Below are 21462 nucleotides of genomic sequence, written 5' to 3' on the forward strand. Positions count from 1 at the left end.
TCTGCCGCTCCATTGTGCATTTTACTAGTGTGACAAGACGCTTGTTTGATTGCTGAATTTCGTTTCTTCTTGCATATGTTAGTACAAAAAAAAAACAACAGATCAGCCTACAATGAAATCACACACAATCAATTGTGTCTAGATGGGAAACGACACATCAGGCACAGCTGGCACTTTGACAGCTCCTGATTGCCTGGAACAGACAGAGGAGAGACTACAAGGAGGCTCATGGATGGTGATGGATGGAGACGGACACATGACAGGGCCGGGTCAGTTGCTATGGGAACGTCAACGAGAGAGAATTTCCTTTTCAAAAATGTTTGTTTCAATTCCATAACAGTGATTTTATTGGCAAATTAATATACACGTTAACCATCTAAATCATGAGTAGTAAGACTGTAATTGATTCAAAACAACAGCCTGTTCATTTGTGTGAGGAATGATTTGGACAATGCGGAAAAAATCCATTGTCACAGTTTTGAACCAAGTCCGAGGCTCAAGACTTTGACATGACTTTTGCACAATGTCCAAACTCACACCAAATACTTGAAATACTTGAATTCATGTCACAGCACATATTGCTCAATGCTAATTATCATTTACTAAAAAAAGCTTTACTCAAACTACAACAATCACGTATATATGTGCCTGCTATAATAAACAAAACCGTGAAACCTGAAATGCACAAAGGATGAGTTTCTGTACCGTCCCCTCGTCTCCACACAGACAAAAACTGTCAATAATCGTTACGAGCCATCCGGCCAGTAACCACACCCACACAGCAGGAGTCATTTGTCAGCTTTTGAGACGTCTGTGCATGGCCTTGCAGATAATTTGTTTTTGTCTTTTTTCAAATTAACTGTAAGGGATGTAAAACTGCAACGAATGATTATTTTCATTATCAATTAATCTACAAAATATTCTCTTAATGCATTCATTAATCATTTGGTCTAATGTTAGACTGAAAATCACAATTTCCCAGAGCTGAAGATGATGTCTTTAAATTGAAAAACCTATTCAGTTTACAATCACATAAAACAAGGTAAAGCAGCAAATCATCACATTTGAGAAGATGGAACCAGGTAATGTTTGTCTTTTTTGCTTTAAAAATACAACAATTAATCAGTTATGAAAATAGGTGCAAGTCAATTTTCTGTCTATCGACTAATACATTTTGACATGTTTGTGAGTCAGCATGTCAGTGTTTATTCTCCTTCCAGGGTGTTATATGACTCTTCTGCTTCCCATGTGTGTTTCACCTGTTCACAGTTAGACCTCCAGCCAAGCCAACACCCCACAGTATCTAAGGGAAAACATCCCTTTTTCATTACAGGTAATTGAGTTGTAGCTTAAACAATACTGATTGCATTAGCGCTCTTAATCATGTTAAGGTGTCTTATTTTATCACTGGGAATTGAGCTCATTCTTGGCCCATTTTGAGGTTAACCTTCTGCAGAGGTCGTTGCCACGGGAGACCGTGGCTGCTCCCATTATCCGGGCGCAGATAAATGTGTTGGCACTACGACCGTACATCCCTTTGCTCTTTCTGTCTCACCTCCCCTTTCCCTCGCTCCCTTATCAGAGAGAAGAGGGGAGTGGGAGGTGAGAGGTAAGAGAGGATGCAGAGAGAAGCTCAACAGAGCGGCGTCCAACGTCAGAAGGGTGTATGAAGGAGTTGTCAATCAAATCCAACACAGGTGCCACAAAGAGCAGCTATCACTGACCCGTCCTCACATCTTTCATCAAGTGCTTGTTTCCTTACGGCCCAGAGCAACGCCCCCCTCCACTGGAATGAAGGGCCCCTCCACCCTCCACTAGCTCAACAGGCCATACAGATAAAGGAGCCAAACACACCCCTGTCCTGCTGTTGATGGACACATAGATATGAGCTGAGGGGATAACCTCTTCATAGTCACCTCTCTCCCCTTCATTTGTCCCACTCCCTCCCTCCCTACAGCACCATCCACCTCTCCTTCCAATTTTTCAGCCTCTGCTCTGCCACTGCACAGTCTCTTTCTCATTCCCTGCATTACTCTCCGAGTCACATTCATTCAGTCTCCACCCGTTCCTATCACCCCTCCCCTTTCCTCTCAGTCTTCCCACCACACATTTCAGTGGGAGCTCTATTGTTTGCTAGAGAGGGGCATGCTGCTACTGGTTCTTATCTGGGGATGTTGGCGGCACATCTGTAGATGCTATCGGCGGCTCTGTTGCTCTGTTTATGCTCCAGCCCTGCAAGAGCAGCTAGCGGGAAAATTAGATGGATGGAGGATAGGGCTAGAAGAAAATGGAGAGTCTTCCTCAGCAGAAATGATGGAGTAAAGGGCAGAAAGGGGAGAACAGAGAGAGGGAGAGACTCTGGAAGGCGGGGTAGACAAGTTGTAGATCAGGCAAAGTCCAAAGAAAAACTAGGACCTCAGCAGGGCAGCATTCAGTATGAACTCTGCCCTCAATATACCACAACAAACCACGCTCTCTTACCGACACTAGAATTATTAAGGATGTCTATTTATTTAAAAAAGGCTGACCTGTAGTTTATCATCGCAGCACAATGATGAAAGAGCACACTGTCTTTCACAGAACTCTCTTCTTTTGCATTGATCTTTGGAAGCTAAATGCAAATGTGTCAAATGCTACATACGAGCACTGAGCGGACTTATTCTCCAGCATAATTTAGTACTTATCTTTAAAACGGTGTGTGGGTGTGTGCTTCAAATTATACCCCAATGAAGCTGAGGTAGAAAAAAAAATATTTCCGGCATCAGTGACATTAGAAGTGAGCTGTGTTTAAAGAGGATTGTTAACATACTCATTTGCACACATTGTCACATTATGTAGCGTGCTTTTTGGTAACGCACATCATTGTGAAGTGTCTGCAGCTGCTATTTGGAAACTGTCAGCATAGGTTTTGCAGAATTGTTGATAATGAAATGCACTGCAGACACAATGAGGCAGCTCAGACAGCCAACCGTGCAACACAAAGCATCAGCTTGATTCTTGAACTTAGAAGGAATTGTCTTTCAAAGTGTAGGTTACGGAGGCAGGCAGAATGGCTGCTGAGAATCTATCGAGAGCCGGATGGATGGCAGAGTATGTATACATGTGTATGAGTATGGCAGCTTGGGAGCAGCAGATGTTTCTGATGACACAGATGTAGTACAGGGTGATGATGTCAGTCAACATGACCGGGGGCATTCATCATCGTTTACCTCGTCGAGAGGTGTGATGGTGTGGCAAATTAACGTCAGTTAGCGGTCCTCCATTCCCCCCTACCCACCATACCAACACATCATCTCTAGCACTAATTTTCCAGACCGAAAAATTACATTTATTTTGTGAGCAAATAATGCAAATTTGGGATCAACTTAATGGTGACAGGTTCAAGTCTAATGAAGAAAATGGAAAATAGACTTGGACAACTGAGTGACAGACTGTTAGAGTTTGATCAAGATGGAAGCTGAGAGCTGAAATTCAAGAGAAAAACATGGAAAGAATGAAAAGCTGTATTATGTCCCCACAAGCCAGCACAGATTCACTTATAGCTTATTGGTTGGATAATTATACGTCCAACTTTAAACCCTTGAATTTGTATCAATAGTGAAAAGCGGATTGCTTGTGCCTGTCAAGAGCTAAAAGATCAGAAATCAGTTTCTTTTCCAAATTCATGTACACATCTTTCTGAGTCGCTCCAGTGAGCCTCCATAACAGGCGAAGCAGAGCCAGCCACATTTCAGGAAGGGATCTGACATGATGAGAGGACCAATCTCTCCATGTATACATAAAACACAACACAGTTTCAAAGTTCATTAGCCATGTCTGGTAAGACGCAGATGCCACATATCATACAGATTAAACAAACGACAGCAAACACAGACATCAAATACTGTGAAAACACACCGCACATATTGAACAGGCTGCAGGAGGGCAAGATTCATGTTTGAATGAGGATCATTCAGTGTGCAGCATTCACACCCTCAGTGGCCAACACACTACTGGTAAACTGTTTATTTATTGTGGTTAATTAAATTTGCAAATATGATATTTTTACTGAGGGTAAATGTGGAGAAGCGGATTTTCTCCAAATAGCTCTCAGAGGAAAAACAAAGCAGAGGTATTGAAATGATCATATCAGCAACAGTGAGGAAGACAAAGTAACAATGAAGGCAACCTAATCAATCACTCAACCCTAATGGAAAAGGATGCGACAGATCTCTACAACACCTGGACGGTCTGACAGTGTGGCATTTGCAATTACTCCAGTCCATCTGTAGTGCATTGCCTTCAAATGGAGCAGATGCTATGCTGAATGTCTCTGAACAAAATCAACCTCTGATGAGTCTTAATTGTATATATGTGGGCATTTGTGTGCCTGCACATTGTGGAAATGAACCATCCAAAGCCCAAACTAAGATAATGTGGGTGTCTGTGTTTGTGTCATCCATTTTTCACTGATACAAATTGGTAGGTATATTTCTGTCCTTTAAGCACAAGGTTGCACAAGAAAGATTTAATGCTTATATCCCCGACATCAAAGACAAATGCTTGGATGCAATAGCTGTATCCAAGCTTGCTTTATGTTCCCTGGCTGTAAATGAAAAAGGAATTGAGACTCGAGTGTTAAAATGCAGCACTGAGGTGCAAGAAAGCTGAAAGGTGAGGTGGAGGGAGGATAAAAGTGTTGCCAGTGTGTAGAATAGCAGACATGCTGTGGTAGTGCTGTACTGCCTCGTCTGCCTGTGTGTGTGTGAGTGAATAAACAATAGGGGAGATGCTTATCACTGACCTTGGAGCGCAAGTTATTCTACAGCTTGGAAAAATACATGCACACAGCATCCCACTCTGAGACTGAGGAGACCCTGTGGAAGAGGAGTGTTCTCTATCTACTGCACTCTCATCTTCTCAGGGCTGTGTCCTCACCTTTTCACACTTTTATTTGTCTTGTACTCAAACGACTGTCAAACTCATCATGAAGACAGGTAGGTTTGATGCCAACACTGATTGTTTGTGTTGAAAGTGTTCTATGCTTTTTCAGCCAGCTCTAACATTTGGTTTGGTCTTTGCCACCTGTATCAAGTCAGAGCCACACAGGAAGCTCAGGTCATCTTACTGGACTCCCAGCACCTTCTACGCGGTGAGTTTAATTTGCTTCTGTCAAGGCAAAGGTTTTATCTCCCAAGAGGTGACACAAACAGAGACATGAGTTATTTTATTCAATCAGCTACTGGCTTTTTAAACAAACCGTGATTTGGCCTATTACTACCTGTGGATGTGATACTGTGTTCCCTGGTTTCTGGCTTCTTTTCTTTCGCTGCTTTATCTGATGAGTTTGGTGAAGAGTGACAATGACAACAGTGATGTTGGCATTAACCAGTGTACTTTACTTGTGTTTATGTTGTATGTATGTATGTATTGCCGTTTTATTAATTGTTGTATTCTGTTGTATTTACTATTATTGGCTGCTGTCTGTAAGCCAAATTGCCCCTCAGGGATATTAAAGCAGGATGCAGTCAGTTGTACAAAAGGCAATTCCTATAATACCACACATCAACACTAACAGCAGGGAGCCTGTGCTCGAACACCGCAAGCCTTTATTTTTTTTTTAATCATCAATCAAGCCTCATCAGACTCAACTCAGTGAGTCAAACGCCTCCCTTAAGTCGTGCACGTGCGTGTGCATGCTCATACACACACACACACAACCCTGAATTTGACACCTCCACAGCTTGCAACCACCAATCAGAAAGTGTGACGGCGCTGTGTGGACATGAGCAGGCTGAACACTCTCCCCAGGGCGCTTAGTGTACACACAGAGTTCAGGACAGCACAGTCAAAGGAGGATCCACACATACATGAACACTAGTTTCTTTATGTTATCTGCACAGCTGAATTGCTCATCGAAACACTCTTCACTTTTTCACACTTTGCTTTTGCTCACACATGTAATGCCCCTGCACATTAAGACCAGGTCTGTGCTCAAGCAGGCCTGAACAGGCTCCAACAGCTCCCCAAACATTCCTCTTTATTCCAGATGAAGAACACGTACGGTGCCACATTCATTCCCAGCTTTTATTTTCATCCCTGTCACTCTGCACAACACTTGGAATACTTGGCAAGAACCACCCATCCATCCTGCACCCTCAAAACCCCTTTTTTCCCCTCAAGTTAGCTCTGAGTGACAGTGTGTGAGGAATGCAGACTGTCTGTTCTTTGGCTAAAAGCAACAAAATAAATGAAAATTAGCTTTCCATTAAGGATTGTCAAGCAAAATGTGGATGCTCCCGGGATAAAAGCCCTTTTTTGTTGCCACTAAAGAACAAATATTAATGAATCTAACATAATTAAGGCAAATGGGGAACTATGGTTCTTCTTATTTTTCCACAGACATTAATGAGCATTTTGGAGAAAGTGAAATCCAGTCAGCTGGAAGAGAGAGCGTGGGATATAAACTGAGTGGGAGCGGATAGAAATGCTTTTTGAGGCGACACCTCTCACACCTTGCGCCCCACCTCTCCACTGACATTATAATACCTTCAATGTTTGGGGAAACCTGCTCAGATGGTGCAAAAAGGGCAATCCATAAATAACGTTGGTCTCTGAAGCATAAGAAATGAAGATGCTCACCAACTGAGCACTTTAGTTTCTTCAGTAAACTCCATCTGTGCCCAAGGCGAGGCGTTCTTTCAGTGCAGAATATGCAATGAAACACTCACGGTTGCACCATATTTCTGCACCCTCAGCACAAGCCAAGTAGAGTAAAATATGCATTTCAAACATGTTTTATTTACATCTTAAGTAGCAAAATCAAATCCCCTTTCTGTCACCCTGGAATCACACATTTTATTGAAAAAAATCGACCATCTTTCAAAAGGAAATCCAATAAAAAAATATGATATGCTTGTCATCAACCAGTGACAATGCTTCAAAATTCAGACAAAAACAGAGAGACTTCGGGGCAAAGGGGCTCACGAGAACATCGATATCGAAATGTAAAATCTTTTCAAAGACAAGTGGCCTTGAATATCAAAACTCAAGACCAGCAAGACCATATCAATCTGGAATAAAAACTTTCAGTCTCACTTTTTCTCCCCACATCGAGTGTCTGACGAATACAGAGGTGCATTTAAAACGATTTCCCAGAGGCATGGGGAGCCATCAAAAAAACTGTGAGAGTCAACTCTCTTTCAGGGTTCAAAAGCTCTATGAAGCACAATTTAGCTTTGAAACATGGGGACATTTTAATATGAAAACCCAAAACTGCCTCATGCATGCTCACTCGGACGGGCATTGGGAGATGAAAGGGCGATGCGGATGAGCACACTGGTCCATAACTGCGTAGGTATCGCTATCTGTAGAACCCAAAGGAAGGAGACATGGACAGTGAATGTCAATGAGGGAGGGGAGGATAAACAAAATGCTCTCAAGTGCAGTCCATCCTCTCTTTTTTGTGCAGATTAAGAGAAACTGCAAGAGTGATAAGTTGTCCACTGCAAAAACTTTTCACTGCTTTGAATAAGGCACTCCCCAGGTGGTAGAATCCCCTGCACAAAGCAGCTATTTTTGACTTAAGTGTGAACTTTGCCATGCACATCCACCCTGAGAGGTCTACATAATGAGTACATACACCTCATATCCTCAGGGTAGGACTGAGTAATACACCTTGGCTTGTGAAATTAAAAAGCGGCATGTGCTAAGGTTGACCGTTTGCCCGTGGAATACTATTTCCCTCTTCCCGGGAACCACAGGATTCCTCACCATTAGCTGTCTGACTTTAACAAAGAACTCAAAAATGGGTTATTTTTTAATATGTCTTGCCATTATCTAGGGTAGAGTTTTTAAAAATAACAAAAATAAGATAATACACAATTCCTCTTTATTATTTATTATTTCCTACTATATTTAACAAAACACAATACCAGCCATGCATCATTTTTATCTTCTATTTGGCATTGTCTCTGGTGGTTCTAGGAAGTGGATGGCCATCTGTCTTACCGCTGACCTGAGGTAGCTGCTACTTGGAGTGGCATGGAAGGAAAATTCACTGAAAGCAGCCATTTTGGAAAGTATTTTTCCTCTTGTTTGGTGTAACATTAGGGCACTGAGCACAGTGCTCCACCTGCTGAATTCCCCTCTGCACTCTGACTTTGGGAATGGAGGCTTGCATGTGTAATAATAAGACCTAGTTTAATCAGACTCAACTACTACAAGCGAACAATACAAGAAGTGACAAAACTAGATTGGCAAATGCTACTGTAAAAATGTAGGCTCTTTTCCTTTTAAGCAACCCTTGTCCTTCCAGAACAATACAGCGCCTATACACAAACCCAACCACCCCACCAACCCAAAATGAAATATATGAAAAGTTCAGAATTAAGTCAAAATGGTAGATGTAACTTGTTTGGTTGGATTTGCATGCCGCAGTGGAAACTACTCTTCCAGGTCATCTGTTCTAGCCTTATGTTGGCTTTAATGCAGAGCTACTCATTTAGGGAACATTACATTCCAGTTCCCTGCCAAAACACCAGAACACAAGCATCATTACCATGCAATTGTGCTCAGGGCTGTGAATAACAAGAATCCAGGCCCTGTAGATAGGAACGCTTCTGGAAGCACTCAGGTTTGGCTGTGTAGCAGTGAATCACTGACTAATGGCTTGATTGTAAAGTATTTTAAGTTTTTTAACTACACCATGCAGGCTTAATGTTAAGTCCTGATTGTTTATTCAACTTGATTGGTGGAAGGGACATCTTTTGATGTGCTATTAAACATGATGAACACCACATTTGAAAAAAATGCTTAATTTACTGCATCACTTTAGTGAAATCAGTCAGGTTTTGACATATATTTGAAGTAAATCCCACATATAACTGAAGCTGTTGAGGGGCAATTCAAAATGAGACCCCAAAATTATGCTACTCACGTACAAGTAGATAGTTTAGAGCAGATGGTAGCAAGGCATCCATAAAAGACAAAACACTCAAGCTGATTAACATGTCACGCTAGCAGCCACATTCTCACTGACGCCGTGATTTTATCCTTCGGGTCCGAAGTGAAAATGAGCGCATTTAGGGGAAATCTCAGAGGTTGTGTATGCCTTGAGCAGTGATGAATCATCACTGGTGTGCAGATGCCTCTCACATATTGGGAGGTGCACTATGTACAGTTGTGAACAGAAGTTCAGGTAGTGGGGGAGTTGAGGTGCGGGATGGGGAGCAGTGGGCTCCCAAAACACAGATGAGTAGAGCAAGTTGGGGAAGTAATTATGCCGTTTCTCTTCATCTGCTGACGCCAGCAGTCAATTATCACTCTCATTATAACACAGTAATTGCACCAGCCAAAGCATCGTGCAGAAACAGGCTAAAAAGGGTCTGAGTTCAATTGGACAGTACACTTTAATTTGAAATTCTGAATGCAGCTTCATTGTAGTGTTGTGTAGTGTCCCCAGGTATTCAGAGTTTTTTGAAATACTCTTTGAGTAGTAGCACATAATCTGGCACAGACACAGTAACAAAATAAAACTCTGAATGTATGTTTGCACTACATAGAACAGTGTTAAAGAATTCATTTAATGGGGAATTAGTCCATTTCCTGTCTGCCTCCAGTTAACAGGTATATTAATGATAAAGCTGCCGGTGAAACCTGTAAAGCTCTCCTGGCACACACCTGACTCCCCTTTTTACACCATGACACATCATGGTGTAAAAACCTGTGTTTGTAGTTTGTGTGAATGGGTGAACAAGGTTAATCTGACCTGGGTCTGCAGCCCACAAGCCCTCAGCTCACAACACGTTGTTTTACGCAGGTCTGATACTGCTTGGCTTTGGTGTGACAGGGTGAACATTGGCTAATTCTGGCCCTCTCTGCCATACATTTTACTAATCTAAAAAGAAAAGATAATTGCACATGATTGTAGAGTACAACTTCTACATTAACCTCTCATATGGTCACCAAATAAAGAAATGAAATCCTATAAAGTTACAACACATTGTCCACCATGGTGATTTAGCAATAACTTGTAGTGTGAAGAAGACTGTGTGGAAACTGAAACAATTCCATATTCACATGTAGGCTGGTATTAATAGCCATGGGTTGTGACCCTGTTTCATATCTAATATCACTCCCTGGGTTTCAGTATTAAAGGGGCAATATTAGCCTGCGTCAAAGGCAAAAACTTCAAAACGAACAGCTTGAGTTGAAGCTGGTAACTTGTCTAAAAATAACCTTGCATTGTTGCTCAACTTTTAATTTATAAATCAGAATAAAGCTGATGTTGAAAGATGACGTGTCACCTACAGTAGAGGGATTCTAGAAACATACAAAGACAATTAGACGCATGGATGTACATTCCCACACACACACACAAACACACACCAGGCACTGAGGTGTCTGGAGAGTAGAGATAGGGCTGTCTCCATCAGCCTCTCCACCTACCCAGAGGACCTAATCAGTCAGTGAATACACGTAAAATGGAAGCTGTCATCTACCTCCAGCCCAACAGACTCCCTGCCGACACTTTTCTTTTGCCGCTGTCCTCCAGAGAGAGAAAGAGACGGATTTTTCCCTACAGCTCCCTCCCCAGCCAAGATTTCCCACAACATATTTTCTCAGCCATTGCGTTGGCGAGTCCTGTTTCTCTGTCTCCTTTACAGCTGGCGACAACAGCTCAAATATACCTTTTTTTCCCCTTTTTTCTTTTTAAAGCATTTTAGTTATTTTCCTTTTTCATTACTTGTGCTCGAAGGGTAGCTGAATGTTTTCACGTCAACATATGATTAATACACCTCAGTAGAAGCGCTGGTCTGCAACAGTCTCTCCTCTCCGCTTTATCTGCAGCCTCTCCCATCTTGTCGCTTCCATCCTTCCTCACATGTGCCAGAGACAGATGGAAACCAGGGTAATGGAACACCACTGTGACCCTGACCCAGCTTCCGGGTCAGAGCCATTCGTCATGGCAACGACCCCGGCACTCAGCAGCAAAGCAGCCCATAATTGGCCATAAGGGGGAAGCGCCTGCACCTGGAAATGTACACACCGACATGGACATGGCTAACACTGAAGGTGCATACTGTAAATCTAAAAGCGCTATTTACATTTGGAAATACCAAGAATCTGTGGTGGCATGTTGGGGTCATTTTGGCGAAATTCTCCGTCCACACTGAAACGGCAAAATCATAAACTCCCTGTTTTAACAAACAACAAAAATGTTGGTAACCATTTGGTAACAAGTGGGCCAGACAGCTCGGTTACTCCACTTGGTCTCAGCAGGTTAATCAGTCATCTCCTGTTTTCCATAATCACTTATATTGTGTGTTATTATCGCAATTTATTTGTTCTTATTTGTGAGTAGTTGTTTCTGTCAGACAACTAAACAAGTGAAATGCACTCATTTGTTTCACAGCTGATGAGAAGTGAGAGCTGTTATCCAAGTCGAGCAATAATTCCTGCGATGCTCATGAGGACGTGTTAACATAAAAAACATATAAAAACAGATCAGATATACCTGAAGTGTGACTGTGGAACTGTGTATAATAACCCCGAACTGCAGCAATTGACTGGAGTTTTCAGATTAAAAGGGAGGAGAGTGTTATATATAAATATATAAAGCACAGTTTTTGTGTGAGTAAATGTCGACTTGTTGTAGATGACAAGTGAAAACAGGACAGGAAAAGATTTGTTTTTTAAAATTGAGCCAGCTTGGTGTGGACAAAGTCCAGACACACATGCACACACTCACAAACAAAAGATTAAATTTTTAAGAGGAAAACAATGACACGGTTGATGTATTTCTTTCTGGGGGTTCCTTTGAGAATGAGGGAGATGTTTTTTGTTGTTTTTGAGATTTATTACTGTTTGTTTGCCATTTTGGCGCTTTATGACTTGGGTGCAGCCACTGTGGAACTGCAAAATGTGTGTGTGTGTGAGAATGCTAGTGAGTGTGTTGTAGCAGTAGAGAGGTGGAGGGTTGAAAGGATAATAAAGAGAAAATGGAGGGCTGAGAGAAGTAGTAAAGAAGGTAAAAAGAAAGGACAGGAGGTTGATTAAGTGAGAGAAAGGATAAAGGGAGCAAGACAGAAAGAGTGAGAAATGGTGGTAGTGGTAGTTTCTTTGGGTAGTGTGAAAAGATACACTGAACATGTAGGATGAATGCATTCAGTTCAGTGTGTGTTTAGACATCATCTGATTGGGCTCTATCTGTGTGTGGAGTTGGAACCAGAGCAGCCTTTGAGATAAACGTTTTTTTTTGTTTTCCCTTGTTTGTGTTTTAATCAGGGTCAGTTTAGTACACTGACACAAGGTGACATGGGCTAAGTGCACAAAACAAAACTGGTTAAGGCAGAAAATCTGAGCCTTCAATAACTTGCAGTGTTTCCCATACAGCAACTTATTTGGGGCGCCGTGCCACAATATCAACACGGCCCGCCACAATTTTATACTATTTAAAATGGGTAAAACCGTATTATTTAATTGTAGAGCTGCGCACAGTGCAATGATTCGCTCAGCCCCTCCTCATCCCGCTCTCTCTCTCTCTCTCTCTCTCACTCTCTCTCTCAGACACATTGATAACAGACCCGTCTGTGAATAGCCCCTCATCTCCGTGCACATGCTGAATCAAAACATCATGCACCGGAGGAAGGACTGTTGTTGGCTTTTCCCCACAGAGAAGACGGCTGGCTGAATTCCTAAATAGAATCAATCCGGAGTTCACGATTGGTTAGTATCATGAATACCTCTGATGCATTCAAGTTAACTCTAATAAATTAGTCTATCTATGTTCTTAACACACCGCTGTCAATCTCAGAGACCCAAGTTATAAGTTATTAGCAAGCATGTAAGGAGCCTAGCTAGAAGTTAATATTAGAATACAGCTGGATTGTCAAGGTTAGCCCGCTGTAGACAGCTGCCAGGAAATATCGACTGCTCGTACAAGTGGATAAGGTTAATGTTTACTCTTTAACTCTGATGCTAACTTGAGGGTGTGGCTCCTTCCGCATGCACCACCACAAATTGAATCTAATTCTGTGGGACACACTGACCAGTTTACCCTGAAATATTTTAAATGCAGTTGGTCATGAGAACTAAGACTGGCTGATATTAAGTTTAATAAAAGTTAATGTCAGACTGTAAGTCACCAGTGTAATAATGTGTAGTCATGCTAAAGGAGCCACTCATACAGAAGCACTTACAATCTTGCTAACCATAGCAATTTGGCTGACGTCTATTTTATATTGTCAAAACATGGCTGACGTTTGATTATTCACAGTATGTAAAGATGCCAACTTAATTAATCGACTGTATGTTCTACAAAGTGCCTTCAACAAACCCACAAAGGGCTATCCATGAAATAATGACGCAATCATCTTTTTTCACATTTTCAAGCTGTCATGTCCTTGAGAGTGCAGCACCCCCCCCCCAAAAAAAAAACAGATTAAAATACATCAAAAAAGGGATTAAAGAATCTGCCGACACCCCTAAATCCTTCAAAGGGTGTCCGACTCTATCAAAGGATGAGCATGCTTAAATATGAGGCGACACACATGACACACAGAGAGTGTTGGTGTTCAGTTTATAATTTGTACTACTGTGGGGAGGGAGAAATTAGATTTCAGTGAAACATGTTATCAAAGCAAAGTGATAACTGGCTTTGGTTATCTTTATATACCACAGTAGCCCATAGGTGAGAGAGAGAAACATAAGCATAACAGAGCGGAGCAGATGGGGCAGAAACAGAGAAAAACTGAAACATAAAACTGGATATTTGATTAGAGAACTGTCTCATCTACATATTGTAAGGTCAGAGAGAAAACAAAACAAAGAGGCCGCGAGATAGAGGGAGAGAGAGAGAGAGAGAAAGGACAAAATGAATACTAAATTTTCTCATTTGGGGGTTTCCCTGTTAAGCAGCGGTGAGGTGGGGCTCCCCTCAAGCAATTCTTAAGGAGTGCTGAGTTCAAAGCATGCCGGTGGGAGGAGGGATGGCTGTGTGGGAGAACAGCAGACAGTTAAGATGGGATTTCTCATTACTCGCGTCTCGCTCTGTGTCCTGGCTATCACTGCTGTATACCACTCGCTCGCTCTCTGCCCTATAATTCTTCTCCCCCTCCCTTTTCTCTTACAGAGACTCAAACTGAATACATAAGATTGGGCCCCACTAGGCCACACTCTCCATCCCCCCCCCCTCTCGTTTTTTTCCTTAGTCTGCTTGTGTTTCCACAGTGTCTGACTGTGTGCACACACACACACAGGCTAAAATACACAGAGGCAGACTGGATGACAAAGCAAGAGCAAAGAGGAAACACAAGGCAGACCATGTGACTTCAAAGCTGGGCAATATGATAATATAATAAATGTCCTAACAACCAGAATACCTTATTTTAATAATGATTTACAGTGTGTGTGTGTGTGTGTGTGTATGAATGAATGATCACAAATCATCATCCTTTACTGAGAAATTAGACGTTTGACTGTGTTGATTTTGTTTTCATAATCGATTGTTCTTTTATTTCTATTTCATCAATTATTTTCTACTAATTAGATATTTAGACTACGTAAAAAATAATCAGTTGATCGCTAGGTCTATAAGTCATTGACAGTATAATCAATATATTGCCCATGACAATGTGAATTATTATAAAAGCCATCCAGGAACAAGTGTTAAATTAGCACTATATGTGACATTGGTCTATTCAGTGTATATTCTATGTTGGTGCTTCTGTCCCTATCAAAAATAAGATGGGTAAGAAAGGAAGATGAAGCTGTTTAGAAGTGATATGTGCATTATGTGGTTTAAATGTGATGTAGTTACACAGGAAATGTCTTACATGTTCAGGATGCTCTGGTTTCTATGACCTAGAATACACAAACATTTCTCACTGTGATTCCACCTACTAGGAGTTGCAGCATAATCACAAAAACATGAGTTTGTGTTTACATGTGTTGGGTCCTACTCACTGAATCTTACATAGATTACAAATATGTTTTGTGCATATGTACACATCGTCAAAGAGAAACCTGAGGAGAAGTGAAGCTGGTGAGCAAAGCGCTGTGGCGTTAATGGTGATGGTGGTGATGTGTGGAAGTGGAGTTTCCTTCAGAAGAATGAGCTGCACGTCTCCTAGCAATCAATCCCAGATATTACCCTGGTATTTGTCAGATATGCTCCCCGCCACGCCAGCCACCCGTGACTCATTCCGTCATTACATCTGAGAGGTCACGCCCACTCCGCCCCTGCATGCACCATCGTTCCTGGGTCTGACGGCGGCCTAATGGCCTGCTCTCTCTACACTGCAATTAACCTTTTTATTGGCCACCTGCCAGCCAGCTGGAGATACATCAGAGGTTGTGCACGTGTGTGTATGTGTGTAAGTAGAACCATAAATGCAATAGCTTAATGTGTTCAACACTTGCGCGTGTATGCATGTGCACAATGGTTGAAGCTTTTACGGCTATGAATTTCCATGTGAAAAGTGCGTCAGTGTGTGCATGTGTGTGTGTGTCTGGGCCTATAATAGCCGACAGATTTCACCTGCTCCCCTCTTCAAGTAGAAATTGATTGAATCTAACATCCCATCATGGTTGACCCACGCAGATCCCACTGGCTGTGAGGCTGCCTGATAGCAGAACTCCTCTTGGCACAGGAACTAAACAAGTCCCCTCTGCATTACACGTCGATGCAGCATCAGTGACAGGTATTGATGAAGCGCCAGGATTGTCTACTGTCCAGCTGTGGTTAAAGAGACTTGAAGATGCACACACATATGCACGCACACTGGCGTTTACTCATTTCACACATAAAGTAATACTTAAAAACACACAGAAAGTCTTGTACTGTGTTTCCATTTTTCTTTACTGTACACTGAATAAGAATCTTTGATTAAGGTCAGGAGAATTGCCATGGTGACTACGGGGTCTATCATCACATCAGTATGAAGATTGTTGTGTGAAGGCTGAAAATGACTAAAGCATGTGTTAGTATATTATTTGTACATTAGACCAAGCACATATCCCCCTTTCTGTTGCTGCTGGATCTGCGATATGTGAGGCAGCTGTAGCAAGGAAACCAGTAAATATGTAATGTCCAAAATCCAACTCCAGGGTCTTCCAAATGTTCAAATTTTTATCTAATTGGGTCTTTAAATACCAGACTGCAACCTTAAAATGTGTCATCTCTCTGTTTCATCAAAGCTGGACCACTGGTGTCTAAGATATCCCAGTTAAATACTTTTATTAGTAATTTTATTTTTATAAGTTGTTTTTTTTCTTCAAACGCTGAAGTATGTGTATATAAGTTTTGTCACGCTGCACATGCAGTTAGACAATTGAACTCTTTGAGTGAGCAAGGGATATCATCTCAATCTCTCCAGTGGTAATATACCACCTCATTAACATGTAATTCAAAAGCCTATGAAAAGAAACAGAACCACAGTCAGACAGTAACTTCATGCAGGCACTCAGTATCCGAGAGGCTTATACTGTACTATCCCATTGTCAACAAGAGGCCTCTCTGAGGCATCTTAAAATCTGGCAGAGCACCGCTGAGCAGGAAGCACACAGTAAATGCATTCTGTGGCTCCTTCAGCGGCAAATTGAATTTTCAGAGCACGACTTGACTCAAAACACCTAATAATCCCATGTCACTTGCCGTTCCCAAACTGAACAAGGTCACATTGTAGGAGTAGTAATGGGGGGAAAAAATAGACCCTTTTACAAGCATTTATCCAGTAGGGCAATGTATTCAGGCTTCAGCGAGGTGAAGGAAGTTTTAGAAGAGAATGTACAAATGGCAGAGCAATTCAAGGACAAAAAACAATCTCCAAGGGACAGGAACTACAGAACCTTTTTTCACCTACAGATGTTATGTGGTTGTGCATTTGCAGCATAGCTGTGGAACAGCAAACATTTCATAGAAATGCTTTAAGATGCTTTCACATTACATAACGTACTCTGTCTTACAGTGTTTCTTAAGCATTTTGATCAATGTAAAAATGAGAAGATGTTACAAAGATTGGCAGAGAGGTGTTGAGTTGTTCTTTAAATGGTATTTGTCTAATCCATGCATTATTTATGCGGTACAATATGCATTTCACATACCACTTTGATTTCTTACTGAATATTATGACCTTCTTTTACACATACCCACACAGGTATATTCAGTTATTGTGGTTCATTAGGCCCGGTAGAGGTTGAAGCTGAGAAGAGCTAGACTGGGAGCTGACTGAGGTCCCTAGCCCTGACGCACAGGTGTTTTCACTTGTCAATCAGCCTGGTCACATTGAAAATGTACGCAAAGACAGCAGCCATTGAGAGAGGTCTCCTCAGCCAGCTCAAGTGACAACACTTGCGTAGGTGTACGACGGGTGTGAAAAGCCTTTGCTGGTATCTCAGCTCTTGCAATAATCTGGGGGCGGATGTTGAATTGTCAAAACAATTCACCACACACTACAACAACTGTGTCTTTAACCGCGGTGTTCAATGACTACAGGATATGTTCAAACTATCAGTTAACTAGGTTGGTAAAGCTGGCGGCCCTTACCTGCTACGGAGAGACGGGCCGTGCGGCTGGAAATGGATCCCAGGTTGTCGATAGTGGCAACGCACTGATAGGTTCCCTCGTCAGGCTTATTGTGCTTGGAGTGGACCACGTGGGTGAAGAACAGCGAGCCATCGGGAAGAATGTTCCGTCTCTCGTCTGAAACCAGGCTCATGAAGGTGCCGTCTTTCTTCCACTCTATGCGTGCCGTCGTGGCTGCGTCGCTGTGGGCCGAGCAGTTGAGCAGTGCCGAGTTGCCCCGAATGGCCAGCGTGTCCTGGGGCTCCACTGTGAACCAGAAGGGGCTGAAGGGCTGCGCTGCTGAACCTGGAGGGAAACAGGGGAGAGGGGAAATCTTAGCTGGATGCTCTACACAGACACAATGTAATGTTTCAGAACAGGACCACTTAAGCCTGAGCAGCGACGAGCAATAGATCAAACAAAATTCTTGTTGTTGTCGAACAACTGATCTGCTCCATGGTCTCTGCTGCCAATGTTGATATTATTGACTTTTTTGTAATACCAGCATGTATCTACTTTCCACCAGTGACGACAGTGTAAATTTGATGCTTACTGCAGATGCTGTCATCTGAAAAGCTTAATATATCACCTGTTGTGATGTATTCCCAAACATAACACTGAGCCAAGTGTATGTGACTGCTGTAACAGACGAGTACAAATTACTTTTTTGCCATTTACTCTGCAGCAGAGGATTCAAGAAAGCTGTAAAATGCTGATTACCACTCAGGAATACATGTGACTAACTGCTTTTTGAGTTCAACCACACGACAGGTCTCCTAAGACATTATCAACTTCAATGGCACATTTAAAAAAACTCACTCACACAAAATGTGATGGTGGCTGAAATGAAAGGACACTACAGGACTCCAAGTGCCCCAATCACTCAGTGAAATGTTTCCAAAGCAAAACATCTTTGTGTTCACTCTATCTTTTCAGCCACTGTGGCTCAGTCTATCCCAGAGACTCCAAGAGGCTTTTCATTATGAAACCACAAGCCCCACTGGAATTGGACGAGAGGAACTGACAAATTTAACCCAGTCTAGCCTCTCTGGCAAGTTAATATCACGTCTTGCTTTATTATAAGTAGAGAGTGCAGTGAAGGAGTAAACACTTTGGAACGCGGTTGCCATTTCCTTTCCTCGAGCATAAATGGTAACATCGCACTGACATGGATAGTGCCAAAGTCAGAGTAAGTGCAATTGCTTTGCATTTGTCCTCATCCATTATTCAAGCGCTCCCACCCTAAGAGTCACACAGTGGTATTGTTTAGATAAATAACACCAATTATCAGTTCTGCAGGGATGGAGGAGAGCTAGAAAAATAATTAAGAGGGTATGAAGGTATTTTAATAATGCAGCGAATGGAGTGAAATAAGTGGCTGAATGTTAAATGCAGTTTAAAATATGCCTGCTCTCTTCCAAGGAAATGGCAAGTCTCCAGGGGAGAGCGGCAGCAGAAAGAGAGGAAGACAGAAAAAAAGAGAGAGAAGGGGGAGAGAGAAAGAGAGATGCTATGTCAATGGATCAGCTATTTAACTACTAGGAGGTAATTTCTCTACCTTGCGGCGCCGGGTCCCTAGTGTGACATCCAAAGAGAGAAGCAATGTAATGCGTGGTCCATTACGGTGGCAATATGGCTGCTTGTCCTCAGTGCACTTAGTTGTCTTGAAAGCACAAACAATTACAGCAAAACGCTGCAGAAAATGACTGAATTGAATAGATATTTTCCACTTTCACATAAGGGAATAAAGGTAAGACATAGCCTTCCAACTATGCTGTGCAATCGCCTCAACACAGGAGACTAGAGAAAGAGGAAAGAGTGCCCCAGTATCGGATCAGGCCAGATTGATACGCATGGTCCCTTCACCAAAGACAAAAAAAAGAAACCTATCTCTGTTGGTTTATGCCATCTCACTTATATCCTCTTATGGCTGCTACAGTGGCATTTTTACAGAACTTTAACTATTACACGGGGCAAGTTTCCAATCAGATTGTACTGCAAGTAGTGTGCAGCTACTGACTGGATGCAAGTAAAGCAAAATTTCAGGATAACACACTTCAGGAAGAAGTGCATGCGAGATTCAAGAGGATAAACAGAAGTAAGTAATAAAATATACCACATCCTAAGCCAGCACAACACATTCTCAACTGTAACTCTTAGCAGTAAGCGAGTGCTTTTAAATTAGACTGAAGTAAGCAGCTGATTTCAGGAAATCGATAAATTCAGAGCGGCCTAGAGTACATATTGGGCAGAATGTGACAACACCAGCAAATGTATTTTACTGATGGTGTACATGACAGATGGAGAGAGACCAGAGTGGTGTAGCAGTGGGGGGAATTTGTCACTCCTGCAGACCAGAGGCACCATGGCATGCTTAATCATCTCTGCTTTACGCTGCTGGAACAGTGGGTGTGTGGGTTGGGCAGAGCTTCGAGGCCCAAGCCTGGCTCTTTTCCAGTCAAAAGACCATCTTCAGCTGCTCTCTATCTGAGGAGAAAACTGAATGGGCTTGAAGGTCCTGCGGCATCCTATCAGAGCCAAAACAGCCGCTTTTAGCAGCTTTTTATCCCTATCGTATGAGCAGTAGGGGAGGGCTTAGCTTCAGCTCTACTGTCGAGCAAAATGGCGAACCATCTGCTTTCAGTTGCAGACACAACATCCACAGTCAGCAGAGCAGGGCAGGGGAGAGAGAAAAAGATGGGACTGGAGATGGGGATAAACCTGGGGGTGTGAGGGGATGATTTACATTTACAACTCTTTTTCACAAATAACTCCACCTGGAATAATTTCCCTCAAAAACTCTTTTAACACTACCAACACTAGTCAAACTGCAGACAGACAAACACACAGACAAGAAAGCAAAACAATGATGCCACTGGTAGCAGCCAAAGTCCAAACTCCAATAGCATAGTAAGGTGGGACAGTGTAGTCAGTGCTGGACCCACTGTTGAGACTAAACAAATATTCTGATGAAAAGCGAAATCAGCTGCCAAAAAGCGTTCATTTTACTCCAAATTGTTGACCATATTTTTTGTATATTTGTAGCATGTACAGAAATTACAAATCATAAAAAAAGCTTTCACAGATAAAAGATAGGCTTCAACTTTTAAGTCAAAGCCAAGGAAAAGTTAACTTTTGACAACTAACAAGGTTGTGAGTTGCAGGCTTGGAAACAATTTCTAACACCTACGGAACGAGCTGCGTTCTCTTGATGTATTCTGAAGTGTTCATTGACAGAAAACTCAACAGAGCGTATGTTCCCATACATCATTACGGGAGTGCAGGGAAAACATCTAACCAAACCTCGCTGAAACAGAACATAATGAAAAGAAGGAGATGAGGTGAATTTTACAACAATAGGGAATTCTGTCTCTTATATAGAAACCTTTGTGTCTTCGTCAACAACATGCACGGGTCCAGATGACTGTCGTATTTTTTACTAAGTAACACAAAGTACACCAGAATAAAATTAATTTTCCCTTAAATATTTCTTGCAATGGAGAACACACACACACCCTTATGCCAGAATGCATTAGTACTGAAACACTGCAGGCTTTTAACGACACAGCTGCAGAGTTAAAGAAGTAAGGGGGTGTCAGAAACCACATTACAGTGTGGGAAGTCTAATCTATTCGGGCCCAGCAGTGTGGGAGCCCCCCGTTTGTCTTTGAAAAATAGGACCCGCCACACCGGGCAACCAGTGAGAACGAGGCAGAGGAGAGCAAGGGTCTAGAAAATGAGGTTGTCTGCTTGATAAGTATGGGCTGTTACCTCTGTCCCAAATCCACTTTGCTCAGCAGTCATAAAAGGTTGGGGAGCCAAGCTTAAGGTGGTACCCTGATATGCTGAGTTGCTCTCTCCCTCCCCAGTTTCTCCCTTGTTGCTCTCAGATGAGACAGAACGGAGACATGGAGTTA

At 42.3% G+C, this 21462-nt stretch overlaps 1 protein-coding gene across 1 annotated transcript in view; it reads right to left on the minus strand.

Annotated features, from left to right (window-relative positions):
• Positions 1 to 21462, minus strand: part of neo1a (neogenin 1a) — a 145532-nt gene that overhangs the window by 74883 nt on the left and 49187 nt on the right. The window contains exon 2 of the mRNA XM_070922966.1: positions 17528 to 17851. Coding sequence (XP_070779067.1) covers positions 17528 to 17851 — 324 coding nt within the window. The remainder of the gene's footprint in view (positions 1 to 17527; positions 17852 to 21462) is intronic.

The sequence above is a fragment of the Enoplosus armatus genome, chromosome 1, assembly GCF_043641665.1.
Source record: "Enoplosus armatus isolate fEnoArm2 chromosome 1, fEnoArm2.hap1, whole genome shotgun sequence".
In the NCBI taxonomy this organism is placed as follows: domain Eukaryota; kingdom Metazoa; phylum Chordata; class Actinopteri; order Centrarchiformes; family Enoplosidae; genus Enoplosus; species Enoplosus armatus.